This window comes from Heptranchias perlo, chromosome 23 (genome assembly GCF_035084215.1).
Source record: "Heptranchias perlo isolate sHepPer1 chromosome 23, sHepPer1.hap1, whole genome shotgun sequence".
NCBI lineage: Eukaryota > Metazoa > Chordata > Chondrichthyes > Hexanchiformes > Hexanchidae > Heptranchias > Heptranchias perlo.
In genome coordinates, this window is record NC_090347.1 from 44197345 (window position 1) to 44213615 (window position 16271).

At 47.3% G+C, this 16271-nt stretch overlaps 1 protein-coding gene across 1 annotated transcript in view; it reads left to right on the forward strand.

Moving 5' to 3' along the window:
• The window catches only part of si:ch211-250n8.1 (uncharacterized), a 35798-nt gene that overhangs the window by 15137 nt on the left and 4390 nt on the right, over window positions 1–16271 (forward strand). The window contains exons 5-9 of the mRNA XM_068004393.1: window positions 1361–1406; window positions 3597–3662; window positions 6888–6947; window positions 7711–7793; window positions 13200–13294. Coding sequence (XP_067860494.1) covers window positions 1361–1406; window positions 3597–3662; window positions 6888–6947; window positions 7711–7793; window positions 13200–13294 — 350 coding nt within the window. The remainder of the gene's footprint in view (window positions 1–1360; window positions 1407–3596; window positions 3663–6887; window positions 6948–7710; window positions 7794–13199; window positions 13295–16271) is intronic.

The window sequence follows — 16271 nt, forward strand, 5'->3', positions numbered from 1 at the left end:
CCAGCCATAGCTCAGTGGCAGCACTGCCCCTGAAGCCTTTGTGACCTCCAGATCCGATTACTCCAATGCTTCCCTCGCTGGCCTCCCAAGTTCCACTCTCCACAAATTGCAACTCATTCAAATCTCTGCCGCCCTCATCCTATCCCGTCCTCAATCCTAACCCCCCCACTCCTCATCACCCCTGTACTCAGTGACTTTGAATAAGCCGTCTAACCCCCAACTCCCATTTGAAAATCTGGTCCTCATTTACAAATTCCTCTATAGTCTGGTCCCTCCCTACCTCTGCAGCCTCTTTCAGTGCTATATCCCAGCATGTGTCCCCCACTGCTCTGACTTTGGCCTCCTTTGCATCTCCTCCTCCTCCACCTTTGGCCACAGAGCCTTCAGCTGTCTTGGCCATACACTCTGGAACTCTCTCTCTTTAAACCCATCAGCCTTGCTACCTTTTCCCCCTCCTTTAAAAGACTTCTCAAATCTTACCTGTTTGATCATGTATTCAGTCACCACCCCAACCCTTCTCCCATCCTACTTGGTATCCAGTTATTTTCTCCTCTGAAGCACTTTGGGATGTTTTATTACATTAATGGCACTATATAAGTACAGGTTGTTGATAAACATTTGGATGTGAAAAAGGGTGGCAGATAAGGGATTGGAGTGAACAGGATGGTGAGCAAGGGTCAGCAGGATGGCTGGTATTGTATTAAGGGATGAAAAGGAGAGCAGGCATGGGATTGCGGTGCTCGAGATGGCTGGTAAGGAATTGGGATGGAAAAGTTAGTTGGTAAAGGGACAGGATGGTTGTTAAAGGATTGGGATAGACTGGTAGAGTGGCAAGGAATTGGAATGGACTGGTAGGGTGGCAAAGGATTGGGATGGACACGTAGAATGGCATGGAATTGGGATAGACAAGTAGGGTGGCAAGGGATTGGGAAGGACAGGTAGGGTGGCAAGGGATTGGGATGGACAGAATGGCTGGTAAGGAATTGGCATGGGATTAGGAAGGGTAGATAGGGTGTCAAGGGATTGGGATGGACAGAATGGCTGGTAAGGAATTGGCATGGGATTGGGAAGGTTAGATAGGGTGGCAAGGGATTGGGATTGGACAGGGTGGCTGCTAAGTGATTGGGCTAAGTCTAAATGTAATTGTAAAACTAATCTATTTGATCACCAGGAAGCACGGTCCTGTGTTTGCTAGTTTGATTTTGTCTTTTATTTTTGTTCCTGGTTAATGGGTCCTCAGAGAGGTTTCAGTAACCACCTAATACAGAAGGCTGTGTTTTAAACGTAAGGATTTGTGCTAAGCAGAGTTTGATGCTGAAGCTTTGAAGTTACCATGCTGAGGATCTCTCTTCTCCTGCAGATTGCTGTATTCGCTGCGATACTTGGGCCAGGTGAACGTTGGAATGGTAAACACAGTTAGCAGTGAGTTGTCTGGACGCCACACTTGTGCAGTCATGGTCATTGGTGCTGAGTGAAGGACTGGGGGTGCACATGTGAACTGTCTTTTGTCCATTTTCATTAATATACAAATTTAGCAAAGCATTGAGAGTTTTCACCTTACATTTTATGAACCAGACAATAAAGAGATTCTCTCTTATCAAATCTCAGCTGCATCAGTACAGTGCATTGTAAACCCTGCTCTTCATTCTTCCAGTGACATCATCAGCTGCTGTAGGTTGTAGGGAGAAAAGTCTCATGGCAGCAAACAAGATACAGTGTTAACCAATAATATTTCACAAAACATAGTTCGCTTGTAAACTATCAGGTCTTGCTGCAATCTACAATCCGTACAGAATGGGTTAACAGTATCATAATGCAATTAAGTGCTGCGCGGGTTAATCTTAGAATTCCTGTATTACCAACCGGCAGAGGTTTACTTTCCTTTGCATGCTATTTTTTTAGCTGGTTAATGCGTTTGTGTCTGCATTATTTCAATGTTTATTTTAAATGGTTTAATGACTATGCCATAGGACAGACAGGAATTTAACACAAGGCATTAACCAGTTTGCTAAAATAGGGCATACAGGAACTTAAGCCCACATGGGCTCAGTATTACTGTGAGCAAATTAAGCTCTGTGAGGGTTAAACATGTTACTGTGCATTAAACACTGGCTGGGTTAATGGTGTAACCCAGCTTCAGTACTGTACGAGTTAAGGGTATTAGTGTAATGTGTAGTAGGCACTCTGAGGTCTAACAGTGTTACTCTAACTTCACATTAACTGGTCTCTGATATTACTGTAAACTATGCCAATGCTGTATGGGTTAAGGGTATATTCAGTGCTATTACAGTTAGGTTTTTAGAATCATAGAATCATAGAAAATTTACGGCAAAAAAGGAGGCCATTCGGCCCATCGTGTCCCAGCCGGCCGAAAATGAGTCACCCAGCCTAATCCCACTTTCCAGCATTTGGTCCGTAGCCCTGTAGGTCTCGGCACTTCAGGTGTCCATCCAGGTACTTTTTAAATGTGTTGAGGTTTCTGCCTCTACCACCCTTTCAGGCAGTGAGTTCCAGTCCCCACCACCCTCTGGGTGGAAAAGATTTTTTCTTAGCTCCCCCCTAATCCTTCTACCAATCACTTTAAATCTATGCCCCCTGGTTATTGACCTCTCTGCTAAGGGAAATAGGTCCTTCCTATCCACTCTATCTAGGCCCTCATAATTTTGTACACCTCAATTAAATCACCCCTCAGCCTCCTCTGTTCCAAAGAGAACAACCTCAGCCTATCCAATCTTTCCTCATAGCTAAAATTCTCCAGTCTTGGCAATATCCTCGTAAATCTCCTCTGCACCCTCTCTAGTGCAATCACATCCTTCCTGTAATGTGGTGACCAGAACTGTACACAGTACTCAAGCTGTGGCCTAACCAGTGTTTTATACAGTTCCAGCATAACCTCCCTGCTCTTACATTTTATGCCTCAGCTAATAAAGGAAAGTATTCCATATGCCTTCTTAACCATCTTAACCACCTTATCTACCTGTCCTGCTACCTTCAGGGATCTGTGGACATGCAATCCAAGATCCCTCACTTCCTCTACACCTTTCAGTATCCTCCCATTTATTGTGTATTCCTTCGCCTTGTTTGCCCTCCCTAAATGCATTACGTCACACTTCTCCAGATTGAATTCCATTTGCCACTTTTCTGCCCACCTGACCAGTCCATTGATATCTTCCTGCAGACTACAGCTTTCCTCCTCACTATCAACCACATGGCCAGTTTTTGTATCATCTGCAAACTTCTTAATCATGCCCCCTACATTTAAGCCCAAATCATTAATATATATCACAAAAAGCAAGGGACCTAGTACTGAGCCTTGCAGAACCCCACTGGAAACAGCCTTCCAGTCGCAAAAACACCCGTTGACCATTACCCTTTGCTTCCTGCCACTGAGTCAATCTTCGATCCAACTTGCCACTTTCCCTTGGATCCCATGGGCATTTACTTTTTTGACCAGTCTGCCATGTGGGACCTTGTCAAAAGCCTTGCTAAAATCCATGTAGACTACATCAAATGCACTGCCCTCATTTTCTTTATAAAGCACCCTGAGGGCTGAGGGACAGGTTGCAGAATTGGCTGATTGTATTTTGATCTTACAGTATGGTGGAAAGGAAGTGCTGGATGAGGGCATCGAGAAGGTCCTGCAGAAAAACCTGGCTCCAGAGGTGAGATTACTGGCGGATTATTGCTTCCATGATATGAAGTGATGGGGCTGGTGTCGCAATCTCCTCTACCAGACCCAACCGTAACAACTTGAATTTATATATTATCTCTAATGTAGCAAACAGCCCAAGGTGCTTCACAGTAGGAAAAAAGGAAGGGGGCAATGGACACTGAACAGCAATAGGAGAATTAGGGGAGGTGACTGAAGGTGGGACTGAAGTAGATCTGGAGGAGGCTCTTGAAAGTGGGGAGAGATGTAGTAAGATACAGCAGAGGGCCAAAATGGCTCGAGGCTTTGCCCCGATAGTGGATTGGAGGGACAGGGATGCACAGTCGACCAGAATCGGCAGGGGGTACAAGCTGATTGATTGTAGGGCTGGTGAAGGCTGCAGTGCTAGGGTAGGGCAGTGCCATGCAGGGAGTTGTAAATGAGGATATGAACCTTGAAGACAATGTGTTTCAAGATGGGCAACCTATGGGGGTCAACAAGAACAGGGGATAGGTGGCCTTTTGGACAAGTTGGAGTTTACCTGTGATGGAGCTTGGTAGGGTGACTGCAGGGACTCTACTTACAATATTCACACCACATTAGTATCAGATAATGACCATCTTGAACAAGAGAAAGACCACCTATCTCCTGCTGATGTTCAGTGGTCCCACCATCAGCATCTTGAAGGTCACTATTGACCACAAGCTTAATTGCACCAAGCATATCAGCACCAAACGAACAGGGAAAGACCCTCTGGTCCATCCAGCCTGTCCCACACAATCATGATACCTTGCGTGTCACAATATATACACTCCCCACCCCACATCACGTGATCTCCTGGAAGAGGTAAGAAATCAGATAAAAGCCCAGGCCAATTTAGGGGGAAAAAATGTGGAAATTCCTCTCTGACCACTTTGGCGATTGAAACTAGTCCAGAAGATCACTCTGGCCCTGATAATTCTATGCATTAATTGCCTACCTTTTGTAAGAGGTGATCTCCGCCCCAGCCAGAAACAGGTTCAGCTCTCGCTTGAAGAGCAGGACAGATGCAGGTGGCTCACCTCCTGATCCCTCAAAGCCTCCACCTTCTCCGAGACTCAAATCAGGAGTATGATGGAATACTCGCCTAGATAGGTGTAGCCGCAACAATACTCAAGAGGCTCGACATCATCCCAGACAGAGCAGTCTTCATAATCGGCCATGAAACACTATCACCTCCAGGTTCCCCTCCAAGTCATACATCACCCCAACTTGGACATATATCAACGTCCCTGGGTCAATATCCTGAAATTCTCTCCCTAATACCATCCTTGAAGCACCTTCAGCACAAGGATTGCAGCACTTCAAGGACATGGTCCACCATCATCTTTTCAGGGCAACAAGGGATGGGCAATGAATGAGGCTATGCCAAAGTTGCCCATATTTAAAAAAGACACAGTTTGAAGCACCAGGTAAACTCAATAAAGCACCAGATTTGTTAAACATGTACAACATTTATTGATTTATCTGGACAGGATGATTGGTTTGGGTAGGCCAACAAATTTTCTACACATGATAGGTACCTTATATGTAAGCAAGCTTCTCCAGGCCACCCCAACCACACTCAACTTAACAACCCAATTGTAATCTCTACAACCTGACTCTTCAGCATACCACGACCCAACCCACCCCAACCCACTCCAACCCAAACCAACTCGCCTCAACCCAGCTCGACTTGACCCAACTCGACCCGACCCAACTCAATCCGACCCAAGTCATCTCGACCCAATTCGACCCGACCCAACTCGCCCCAACCCAGCTCGACCCGACCCAACTCGCCCCGACCCAGCTCGACCCGACCCAGCTCGCCCCAACCCAGCTCGACCCGACCCAACTCGCCCCAACCCAGCTCGACCCGACCCAACTCGCCCCAACCCAGCTCGACCCGACCCAACTCGCCCCAACCCAGCTCGACCCGACCCAACTCGCCCCAACCCAGCTTCTTGAGTGTTGTTGGAGCTCATCCAGGCAAGTTGAGAGTTTTCCATCACACTCCGGAGGTGAGTCACTCACCGCAGAATACCCAGCCTCTGACCTGCTCTTGTAGCCACAATATTTATGCAGCTGGTCCAGTTAAGTTTCTGGTCAATGGTGACCCCCAGGATGTTGATTGTGCGGGATTCGGCGATGGTAATGCCATTGAATGTCAAGGGGAGGTGGTTAGACTCTCTTGTTGGAGATGGTCATTGCCTGGCACTTGTCTGGCGCAAATGTTACTTGCCACTTATCAGCCCAAGCCTGGATGTTGTCCCGGTCTTGCTGCATGCGGACATGGACTGCTTCATTATCTGAGGGGTTGCAAATGGAACTGAACACTGTGCAATCATCAGCGAGCATCCCCATTTCTGACCTTATGATTGAGGGAAGGTCATTGATGCAGCAGCTGAAGATAGTTGGGCCTAGGACACTGCCCTGAGGAACTCCTGCACCAATGTCCTGGGGCTGAGATGATTGGCCTCCAACAACCACTACCATCTTCCTTTGTGCTAGGTATGACTCCAGCCATTGGAGAGTTTTCCCCCTGATTCCCATTGACTTCAATTTTACTCAACCCAACCCAACCCAACTCAACTCAATCCAACTAAACCCAACTCAACTGAACCCAACTCTACCCAACTCAACTCAATCCACTAAACCCAACTCAACCTAACCCAACTCTACCCAACTCAACTCAATCCAACTAAGCCCGACCCGACTCGACCCAACCCAATTAAACCCAACTCAACTCAACCCAACCAACTCAACCTGACTCAACCCAACCCAACTAAACCCGACTCGACTCAACCCAACCCAACTCAACCCAACCCAACTCAACTAAACTCTATCCAACCCAACTCAACTCAACTCTTCAGGACAAACAACCCTACACTACAGGTCAGCTATTGATTGGACAGCATTCTGTTTATCACATTATATCAACAGTACATCAGATTTAAATAGTCTGGTTACAGCTGCCTTTGGGCATACTGAATAAGACTTGTCTTCACAGGTAAGTCCACTCTAAGTAACTTCAAATGTATATATTCTTACAGAAGATGATGGACTCATTTGAGCAAGAAGTATTCTCCCTCTACTTTCATTTCCCTCTAAAGAAATATGGGAAATGATAGAAATTTCAGAAAAGTTGGTGTCTTCTTGCAACATGTTGCATTGATGCAGATAGTAGTTTAACACTATCCACCATGTTTTTATCTGTCAGGATGTGTTACTCGATGTAAAGGAAACAGAAGTGATCTGTATAAAAAACAACTCAACCCAGGTAACTGCTTCTCTCTCTCAGCATAGATAAGTCCAAAACTGTAATGATTGTGTAAGGTAAAATGTTAATTGTGTACTCATCAGGGTGAGGGACGATACTACAATCAGCATCAAACACTCCCAGGGCAGGTACAGCACGGGTTAGTTACAGAGTAAAGCTCCCTCCACACTGTCCCATCAAACACTCCCAGTGCAGGTACAGCACGGGTTAGTTACAGAGTAAAGCTCCATCTACACTGTCCCATCAAACACTCCCAGGGCAGGTACAGCACGGGTTAGATACAGAGTAAAGCTCCCTCCACACTGTCCCATCAAACACTCCCAGGGCAGGTACAGCACGGGTTAGATACAGAGTAAAGCTCCATCTACACTGTCCCATCAAACACTCCCAGTGCAGGTACAGCATGGGTTAGATACAGAGTAAAGCTCTCCCTACACTGTACACTCTCTCTCTTTCTCTCTCTCTCTGTCTGCCTTTCTCTCGCTCTATATATGTGTGTGTGTATATACATACATACACACACACACACACCCACCCACACCAGATTGGGCATAGTGATCCGGAGCGGGACCACTGGCTGATTTTCCCCACTGATGCTCACATTCCAATTGTGTCTCAACTGCTGCTGGAATTTATTGACAGGTTTCTCTCCAAATCCACAGTACAAATGCAAACAACATTTGACCATTGATTTGTTTTATTCCAGCATGTCTATATGTCTATGTGTCTGGAATCCTGATGTTTCTCTTGTTCCTGTTCTCAGGTCTTCTTTCATCATCACTACCCTGAAATCTCTTCAGTGGGGCACCGGATGGACAGACAGACTCTCTTTGCGTACTGTGTGGCGTAAGTGGTGCACATCACACAAACATGTCGCTAAGGGTAGACTTGAACCTTGGTGGTGGGACGGAAACGCTGATGGTTGGAGGCTGCTCCCCATATTATCAGGCGTGAGGTCCACACCCCATCTGAGGCACCCACACACCTTGAGTGGAAAGGGGAGCCAGGAATCTGCGCACATTGGGTACGGTAGCATAGTGGTTATGTGACTGGACTAGTAATCCAGAGGCCTGGACTAATAATCCAGAGTCATGAGTTCAAATCCCGCCACGGTAGCGGGGGAATTTAAATTCAATTAATTAAATAAAAAATCTGGAATTAAAATACTAGTATCAGTAATGGTGGCCATGAAACTACTGGATTCTCGTAAAAACCCATCTGGTTCACTAATGCCCTTTAGGGAAGGAAACCTGCCGTCCTTACCCGGTCTGGCCTATATGTGACTCCAGACCCGCAGCAATTGCCCTCTGAAATGGCCTAGTAAGCCACTCAGTTGTACAAACTCGCTAAAAAAAGTCGTCATAAAAATAAAACTGGACGGACCAGCTGGCATCAAACCACTAGGCACCGGACACGACAACGGCAATCCAAGCCCAGTCGACCCTGCAAAGTCCTCCTCACTAACATCTGGGGACTTGTGCCAAAATTGGAAGAGCTATCCCACAGACTAGTCAAGCAACAACCTGACATAGCCATACTCACAGAATCATACCTTTCAGCCAATGTCCCAAACTCTTCCATCACCATCCCTGGGTATGTCCTGTCCCACCGGCCGGACAGACCCACCAGAGGTGGCGGTACAGTGATATACAGTCAGGAGGGATTGGCCCTGGGAGTCCTCAACATTGACTCTAGGCCCCATGAAATCTCATGGCATCAGGTCAAACATGGGCAAGGAAACCTCCTGCTAATTACCACCTACTGCCCTCCCTCAGCTGATGAATCAGTCCCTCCTCCATGTTGAACACCGCTTTGAGGAAGCACTGAGGGTAGCAAGGGCACAGAATGTACTCTGGGTGGGGGACTTCAATGTCCATCATCAAGAGTGGCTCAGTAGCACCACGACTGACTGAGCTGGCCGAGTCCTGAAGGACATAACTGCCAGACTGGGCCTATGGCAGGTGGTGAGCGAACCAACACGAAGGAAAGACTTACTTGACCTCGTCCTCACCAATGCATCTGTCCATGACAGTATTGGTAGGAGTGACCACCGCACAGTCCTCGTGGAGACGAAGTCCCGTCTTCGCACTGAGGACACCATCCAACGTGTTGTGTGGCACTATCACCGTGCTAAATGGGATAGATTCAGAACAGATCTAGCAGCTCAAAACTGGGCATCCATGAGGCGCTGTGGGCCATCAGCAGCAGCAGAATTGTATTCCAGCACAATCTAACCTCATGGCCCGGCATATTCCTCACTCTATCGTTACCAACAAGCCAGGGGATCAATCCTGGTTCAATGAGGAGTGTAGAAGAGCATGCCAGGAGCAGCACCAGGCGTACCGAAAAATGAGGTGCCAACCTGGTGAAGCTACAACTCAGGACGACATGCATGCTAAACAGCGGAAGCAACATGCTATAGACAGAGCTAAGCGATTCCACAACCAACGAATCAGATGAAAGCTCTGCAGTCCTGCCACATCCAGTCGTGAATGGTGGTGGACAATTAAACAACTAACGGGAGGAGGAGGCTCTGTAAACATCCCCATCCTCAATGATGGTGGAGTCCAGCACGTGAGTGCAAAAGACAAGGCTGAAGCGTTTGCAGCCATCTTCAGCCAGAAGTGCCAAGTGGATGATCCATCTCAGCCTCCTCCCGATATCCCCACTGTCACAGAAGCCAGTCTTCAGCCAATTCGATTCACTCCACGTGATATCAAGAAACGGCTGAGTGCACTGGATACAGCAAAGGCTATGGGCCCCGACAACATCCCGGATGTAGTGCTGAAGACATGTGCTTCAGAACTAGCTGCGCCTCTGGCCAAGCTGTTCCAGTACAGCTACAACACTGGCATCTACCCGACAATGTGGAAAATTGCCCAGGTATGTCCTGTCCACAAAAAGCAGGACAAATCCAATCCGGCCAATTACCGCCCATCAGTCTACTCTCAATCATCAGCAAAGTGATGGAAGGTGTCGTCGACAGTGCTATCAAGCGGCACTTACTCACCGATAACCTGCTCACCAATGCTCAGTTTGGGTTCCGTCAGGACCACTCGGCTCCAGACCTCATTACAGCCTTGCTCCAAACATGGACAAAAGAGCTGAATTCTATAGGTGAGGTGAGAGTGACTGCCCTTGACATCAAGGCAGCATTTGACCGAGTGTGGCACCAAGGAGTCCTTGTAAAATTGAAGTCAATGGGAATCAGGGGGAAAACTCTCCAAGACTGGAGTCATATCTAGCACAAAGGAAGGTGGTAGTGGTTGTTGGAGGCCAAACCTCTCAGCCCCAGGACATTGGAGTTCGTCAGAGCAGCTGCTTCATCAATGACCTTCCCTCCATCATAAAATCAGAAATGGGGATGTTCGCTGATGATTGCACAGTGTTCAGTTCCATTCGCAACCCCTCAGATAATGAAGCAGTCCGTGCCCACATGCAACAAGACCTGGACAACACCCAGGCTTGGGCTGATAAGTGGCAAGTAACATTCACGCCAGACAAGTGCCAGGCAATTACCATCTCCAACGAGAGAGAGTCTAACCACATACCCTTGACATTCAACGGCATTACCATCGCCGAATCCCCCACCATCAACATCCTGGGAGTCACCATTGACCAGAAACTTAACTCGACCAGCCACATAAATACTGCGGCTACAAGAGCAGGTCAGAGGCTGGGTATTCTGCAGCGAGTGACTCACCTCCTGACTCCCCAAAGCCTTTCCACCATCTACAAAGCACAAGTCAGGAGTGTGATGGAATACTCTCCACTTGCCTGGATGAGTGCAGCTCCAATAACAATCAAGAAGCTCGACACCATCCAGGACAAAACAGCCCGCTTGATTGGCACCCCATCCACCACCCTAAACATTCACTCCCTTCACCACCGGTGCACTGTGACTGCAGTGTGTACCATCCACAGGATGCACTGCAGCAACTCGCCAAGGCTTCTTCGACAGCACCTCTCAAACCCGCGACCTCTACCATCTAGAAGGACAAGAGCAGCAGGCACATGGGAACACCACCACCTGCACATTCCCCTCCAAGTCACGCACCATCCCGACTTGGAAATATATCGCCGTTCCTTCATCGTCGCTGGGTCAAATTCCTGGAACTCCCTTCCTAACAGCACTTTGGGAGAACCTTCACCACACGGACTGCAGCGGTTCAAGAAGGCGGCTCACCACCACCTTCTCAAGGGCAAATAGGGATGGGCAATAAATGCCGGCCTCGCCAGCGACGCCCACATCCCATGAACGAATAAAAAAAAAACAAGCTGCGCCCTTGGACAATTAAGAGCTCCAACTTTAATACAAATTAGGCACTGCCCCGTAACGTGGCTGCGTACCTGAGCAACGCACAGCACACATTTGGGACGGGGCATTAGAGGGAAGGACGCCATTAACAAAACAAAATGGATACCCTTGCCCTCCAGTACTCCCACCATCCCTGCCCCTTTCCTGATGCCCCTTCTCCTGTGCTGGACAATTCCCCAGCCCAGCAGCAGCCCTTTACTGGCACGTGGCAGCTGTGGCCCAGTTGATATCGTTCCCGCCTCTGAGTCAGAAGGTTGTGGGTTCAAGTCCCACTCCAGAGACTTGAGCACATAATCCAGGCTGACACTCCCATTGCAGTATTGAGGGAGTGCTGCACTGTTGGAGGTGCCCTGTTTCGGATGAGATGTTAAACCGAGGCCCCGTCTGCCCTCTAAGGTGGATATAAAGATCCCATGACACTATTGGAAGAAGAGCAGGGTAGTTCTCCTGGCCAACATTTATCCCTCAACCAATACCTAAAAACAGATTATCTGGTCATTATCATATTGCTGTTTGTGGGATCTTGCTGTGCGTAAATTGGTTGCCACGTTTCCTGCATTAGAACAGTGACTACACTTCGAAAGTACCCTGCCACGCCTGATGCGTCGTGAAAGGCGAGTTACAAAATGATGCGTTATGTGGCGACCTCTGCTAACTTGCACGTTATCGGACTCCATGTACGTAGCCGAGACTCGGAGCCGTGAGGCTGTGTGGTGCGTGTGTCTGTGTGAATACAATCTGCACCTAAGGGTGAGGGCACCTGGTCTCACCGCCCCTCGTCCCTGCTCTCCAGACTGATGCAGAAACACTGGAGTTTGAATCTACCAGTCACATCCCTTTGTGCCGGGTGTCTGATCCCAGGCCTCTCTTTGTCTGTCCAATTATTGCTGTCAGAGCTGAGCTTTATTATCCCTCTCCACATCACTGAACCACGATAGAAGCACATGCAAGTTTCACATCTCCTGTAGCATTAAAGGAAAAGACGTACATTTATATCGCACCTTTCACCACCTCAGGACGTCCCAAAGTGCTTTACAGCCAATGAAGTATTTTTGAAGTGTTGTCACTGTTGAAATATAGGAAACGCAGCAGCCAATTTGCGCACAGCAAGATCCCACAAACAGCAATGAGATAAATGACCAGATAATTTGTTTAGTGATGTTGGTTGAGGGATAAATATTGGCCAGGACATTGGGGAGAACACCCCTGTTTCTTCGAAATAGTGCCGTGGGATCTTTTATGTCCACCTGAGAGGGCAGATGGGGCCTCGGTTTAACAGCTCCTTCAAAAGGCAGAACCTCCATTAGTGCAGCACTCCCTCAGTACTGCAATGGAGTGTCAGCTCAAATATCAGGAGTGGGGGTTGAACCCACGATCTTCTGATTTAGAAGTGAGAGTGCTACCCACTGAGCCAAGGCTGGCCCATGGGAGCAGGAGAACGTCTGCCTATGTTGCACATAAATCCAACTTTCCTTCACTCTGACCGAGAGGGAGAACAAATGGGAGAGAGACGCCTGGAGATTGGGGACAAGAGAGAATGTACAGGGTAAGAAAAAGCCCTCTCTGTACGGGTTTTGGCAAGTTCTGGTCTGGCAGCATTTCAGGGTCATGGCTAGTAGCTCGTACATGCTTAACCGTCCTTAGCCAAGCATCTCTGTCACACACTGATACAACACAGAGTGAACTGAAGCAGGTCTCATGGCCCTAACCCGATATACTTCTGCAGCAACTCTAGAATAGTTTATATATAATTCAATTATTTCAAAAAGAATTAGAAAATACACATAGCATCAAAGAATATTTCTTAATCCAGAACGGTATTAAACTAACGATTCTCCCCTTGCAATATTTACTGTGTACTTTAACTTGGCCTCGATGCAGGATTTGAAGTCCTTGTGTGTGAATCTTGTAAAGAGGAGGTTGCTTTATTTCAGGGATTCCCCAGAAACGCCTCAGACGACATCATTTGACTGCTTGGTGTACGAGTCGAGCTCAGTAAAGGAGGCCAATGAAATTATCACAAGGATAGGTAAGTGTTTCAGGACCTATACTCATGCAGGAGAAAGAATTCGTCACACACTGTCGGAGTTTAGCCCGGCTGTAACTGCGGGACAACATTTACAGGCATGTGTTCAGCACACGGTTTCCCAGACACTGTCAGGCCAGGCCTATAAATATTGTCCCACGGTTATAGCCGGGCGGTATCGCACATGGGACTCCCACGGGTAAAGCCCCAGGACCTGTGCTGTTGCTCCAGTTCCGTCATCACCAACTAAAGGTTCTTCGCACCTCACACCCAGTCGGGCATCATTAAAGATACCAGCACTGAACAGTGCCTAGCACTCAACAACTTCAACAAAGAAAGAAAATTTGCATTTATATAGCGCCTTTCACGACCTCCAGACGTATCAAAGTGCTTTATAGCCAATGAAATACTTTTGAAGTGTCGTCACTGTTGTAATTTAGGAAACGCGGCAGCTAATTTGCGCACAGCAAGTTCCCACAATTAGCAATGTGATAATGACCAGATAATCAGTTTTTGAGTGTTGGTTGAGGGATAAATATTGACCAAGTACACCGGGGACAACTTCTTCAAATAGTGCCATGGGATCTTTTACATCCACCTGAAAGGGCAGACAGTTTAACGTCTCCTCCAAAAGACTGCACCTCCAAGAGTGCAGCACTCCCTCAGTACTGCACTGAAGTGTCAGCCTGGATTTTGTGCTCAAATCTCTTGAGTAGGACTTGAACCCATGACCTTCTGACTCAGAGGCAAGAGTGCTACCCACCAAGCCAGGGCAGATCTGGTGGAACTTGCTGACGTCTCTGGATGAATTTCCGATATGCGGTTCCAGTGCATGAAGCTTTATGCCGGGACCGTGAATTCATAAAATCTACTAGTCTGAGATCTTATTCACTAAATTATAATTCAGCATTTTATTTGCTTGTTAATTGCTGCTCTGCAGTGACTCTCCAATCTCTTCTTGTCAGTTCAGCACTACTGATTAGGTCTCCCCATTATTTCATCCAATGTGTAAACACCTTGCACTTATCTATAATGTTCTCTTAGCTCTGAGCACTTGCAAATTTTGTGTAGGTCCTTCTATAGTTCTTTGGGTGTTTCACTCCCATACCCCCCCCCTCGCAATTTAGTATCGCATGCAAATCTGACCAACTTGCATTGCATTTATGAATCCAGGTTGTCTATACAGACCAGAAACAGTGGGGGTCCCAGCACTGATCCGGGAGCACTCCACTCAGTACATTTCTCCAAGCCAACATCACTCCCCCACTGCTTCCTTTCTTTCAACTTTATCCATCTCCCAAGTTTGACCTCGGATACCCAATGCTTTAAGCTTGTATAGCAGCCTTTCATGTAGAACTTTATTGAAAGCTTTCTGGAAATCTAGGTATACTGTATCATAGGGTTTTCCTTTGTTCTCTTAGGACATCATTTCCTCAAATAAATCTAGGAGGTTGGGTAGGCAGGATCTGTCCCACCTGAAACTACATTTGCTGCCATTACTAGGATATTTTCAATATAGGTGTTCCCCAGTTCTGTTCCTAATGCTTGATTCCATTTGTTTTTCCAGTTATTCCTCAGGAATAATGAAACAAAGTATAAATGTCCCCCATAGGGATATTGGGAGACCTTCCAAACTGTAACCCAAAAAAGTATCTTGAAGCAAGCCCATCTTTCTACTCTCAATCCCTTCTGTGGGTTACCTTGCTCCATTTGCCCAGCTACGGCCTCCAGTTCAAACTATTTTCATTGGTAAGACATCCATAGACTCTATTAAGGGAGGAGAATTGGAGGAAACAGTGGAATCTGGTCCCCTTCCCCAGACAATATACTGGCAGCCCTTGGGACTCACACAGAGTTTTTACCTATGGTCTCATTTAGGTCAAGAAATTGTTCCATCATTTTATCTGTCGCTACACAAGTTAGAACTGGAACATTGCTTTCATTGTGTGGCTACCTGCAGAGCCCTAACTTATTGCATCTCTCAGTTTAGCCAGTCTCAACGTTCATCTCCTATGGTGCAGAGACCCAAAGCAAACTGGGAAAAATTACTGAAGTGCACAATATAATTCACTCTACGTAAAGCACTTTGAGATGTTTTTAAGAAATAAGATAAGATACTCGACAACTGCAAGTTGTTTCTTTCTCTCTTACTCTTGCAAGAATGTTATAAATCATTAAGTAAGTATAGACGAATTTCCTCTAATGGCTCATTCAGTAAATGCAGTCCTTAGCACGCAGAGCAGAACATTTCAGGCTCAAGCCTGCTCCATGCTGAGTTAGCTGATCTCAGTCACGGTGACACTTAAGATGCTACAAATGGCCTCAGCGCCCCTAGGCTAGGGAGGGGTCGGGGGAAAATCAGCCAGGGTTCATGCTCCTGGTCATTATGCAGTAACTCCCGCTGGGCAGTACGTATAGAATATTTACGGCACAGAGGGAGGCCATTCGGCTCATCGTGTCTGCGCAAGCCAAAAATGAGCCACCCAGCCTAATCCCACTTTCCAGCACTTGGTCCGTAGCCGTGTAGGTTACAGCATTCCAGGTGCACATCCGGGTACTTTTTAAATGAGTTGAGGACTTCTGCCTCTACCACTCTTTCAGGCAGTGCGTTCCAGATCCCCACCAACCATCTTCAGCCAGAAGTGCCGAGTGGATGATCCATCTCGGCCTCCTCCCGATATCCCCACCATCACAGAAGCCAGTCTTCAGCCAATTCGATTCACTCCACGTGATATCAAGAAACGGCTGAGTGCACTGGATACAGCAAAGGCTATGGACCCCGACAACATCCCAGCTGTGGTGCTGAAGACTTGTGCTCCAGAACTAGCTGCGCCTCTAGCGAAGCTGTTCCAATACAGCTACAACACTGGTGTCTACCCGACAATGTGGAAAATTGTCTTGGTATGTCCTGTCCACAAAAAGCAGGACAGATCCAGTCCGGACAATTACCGCCTCATCAGTCTACTCTCAATCATCAGCA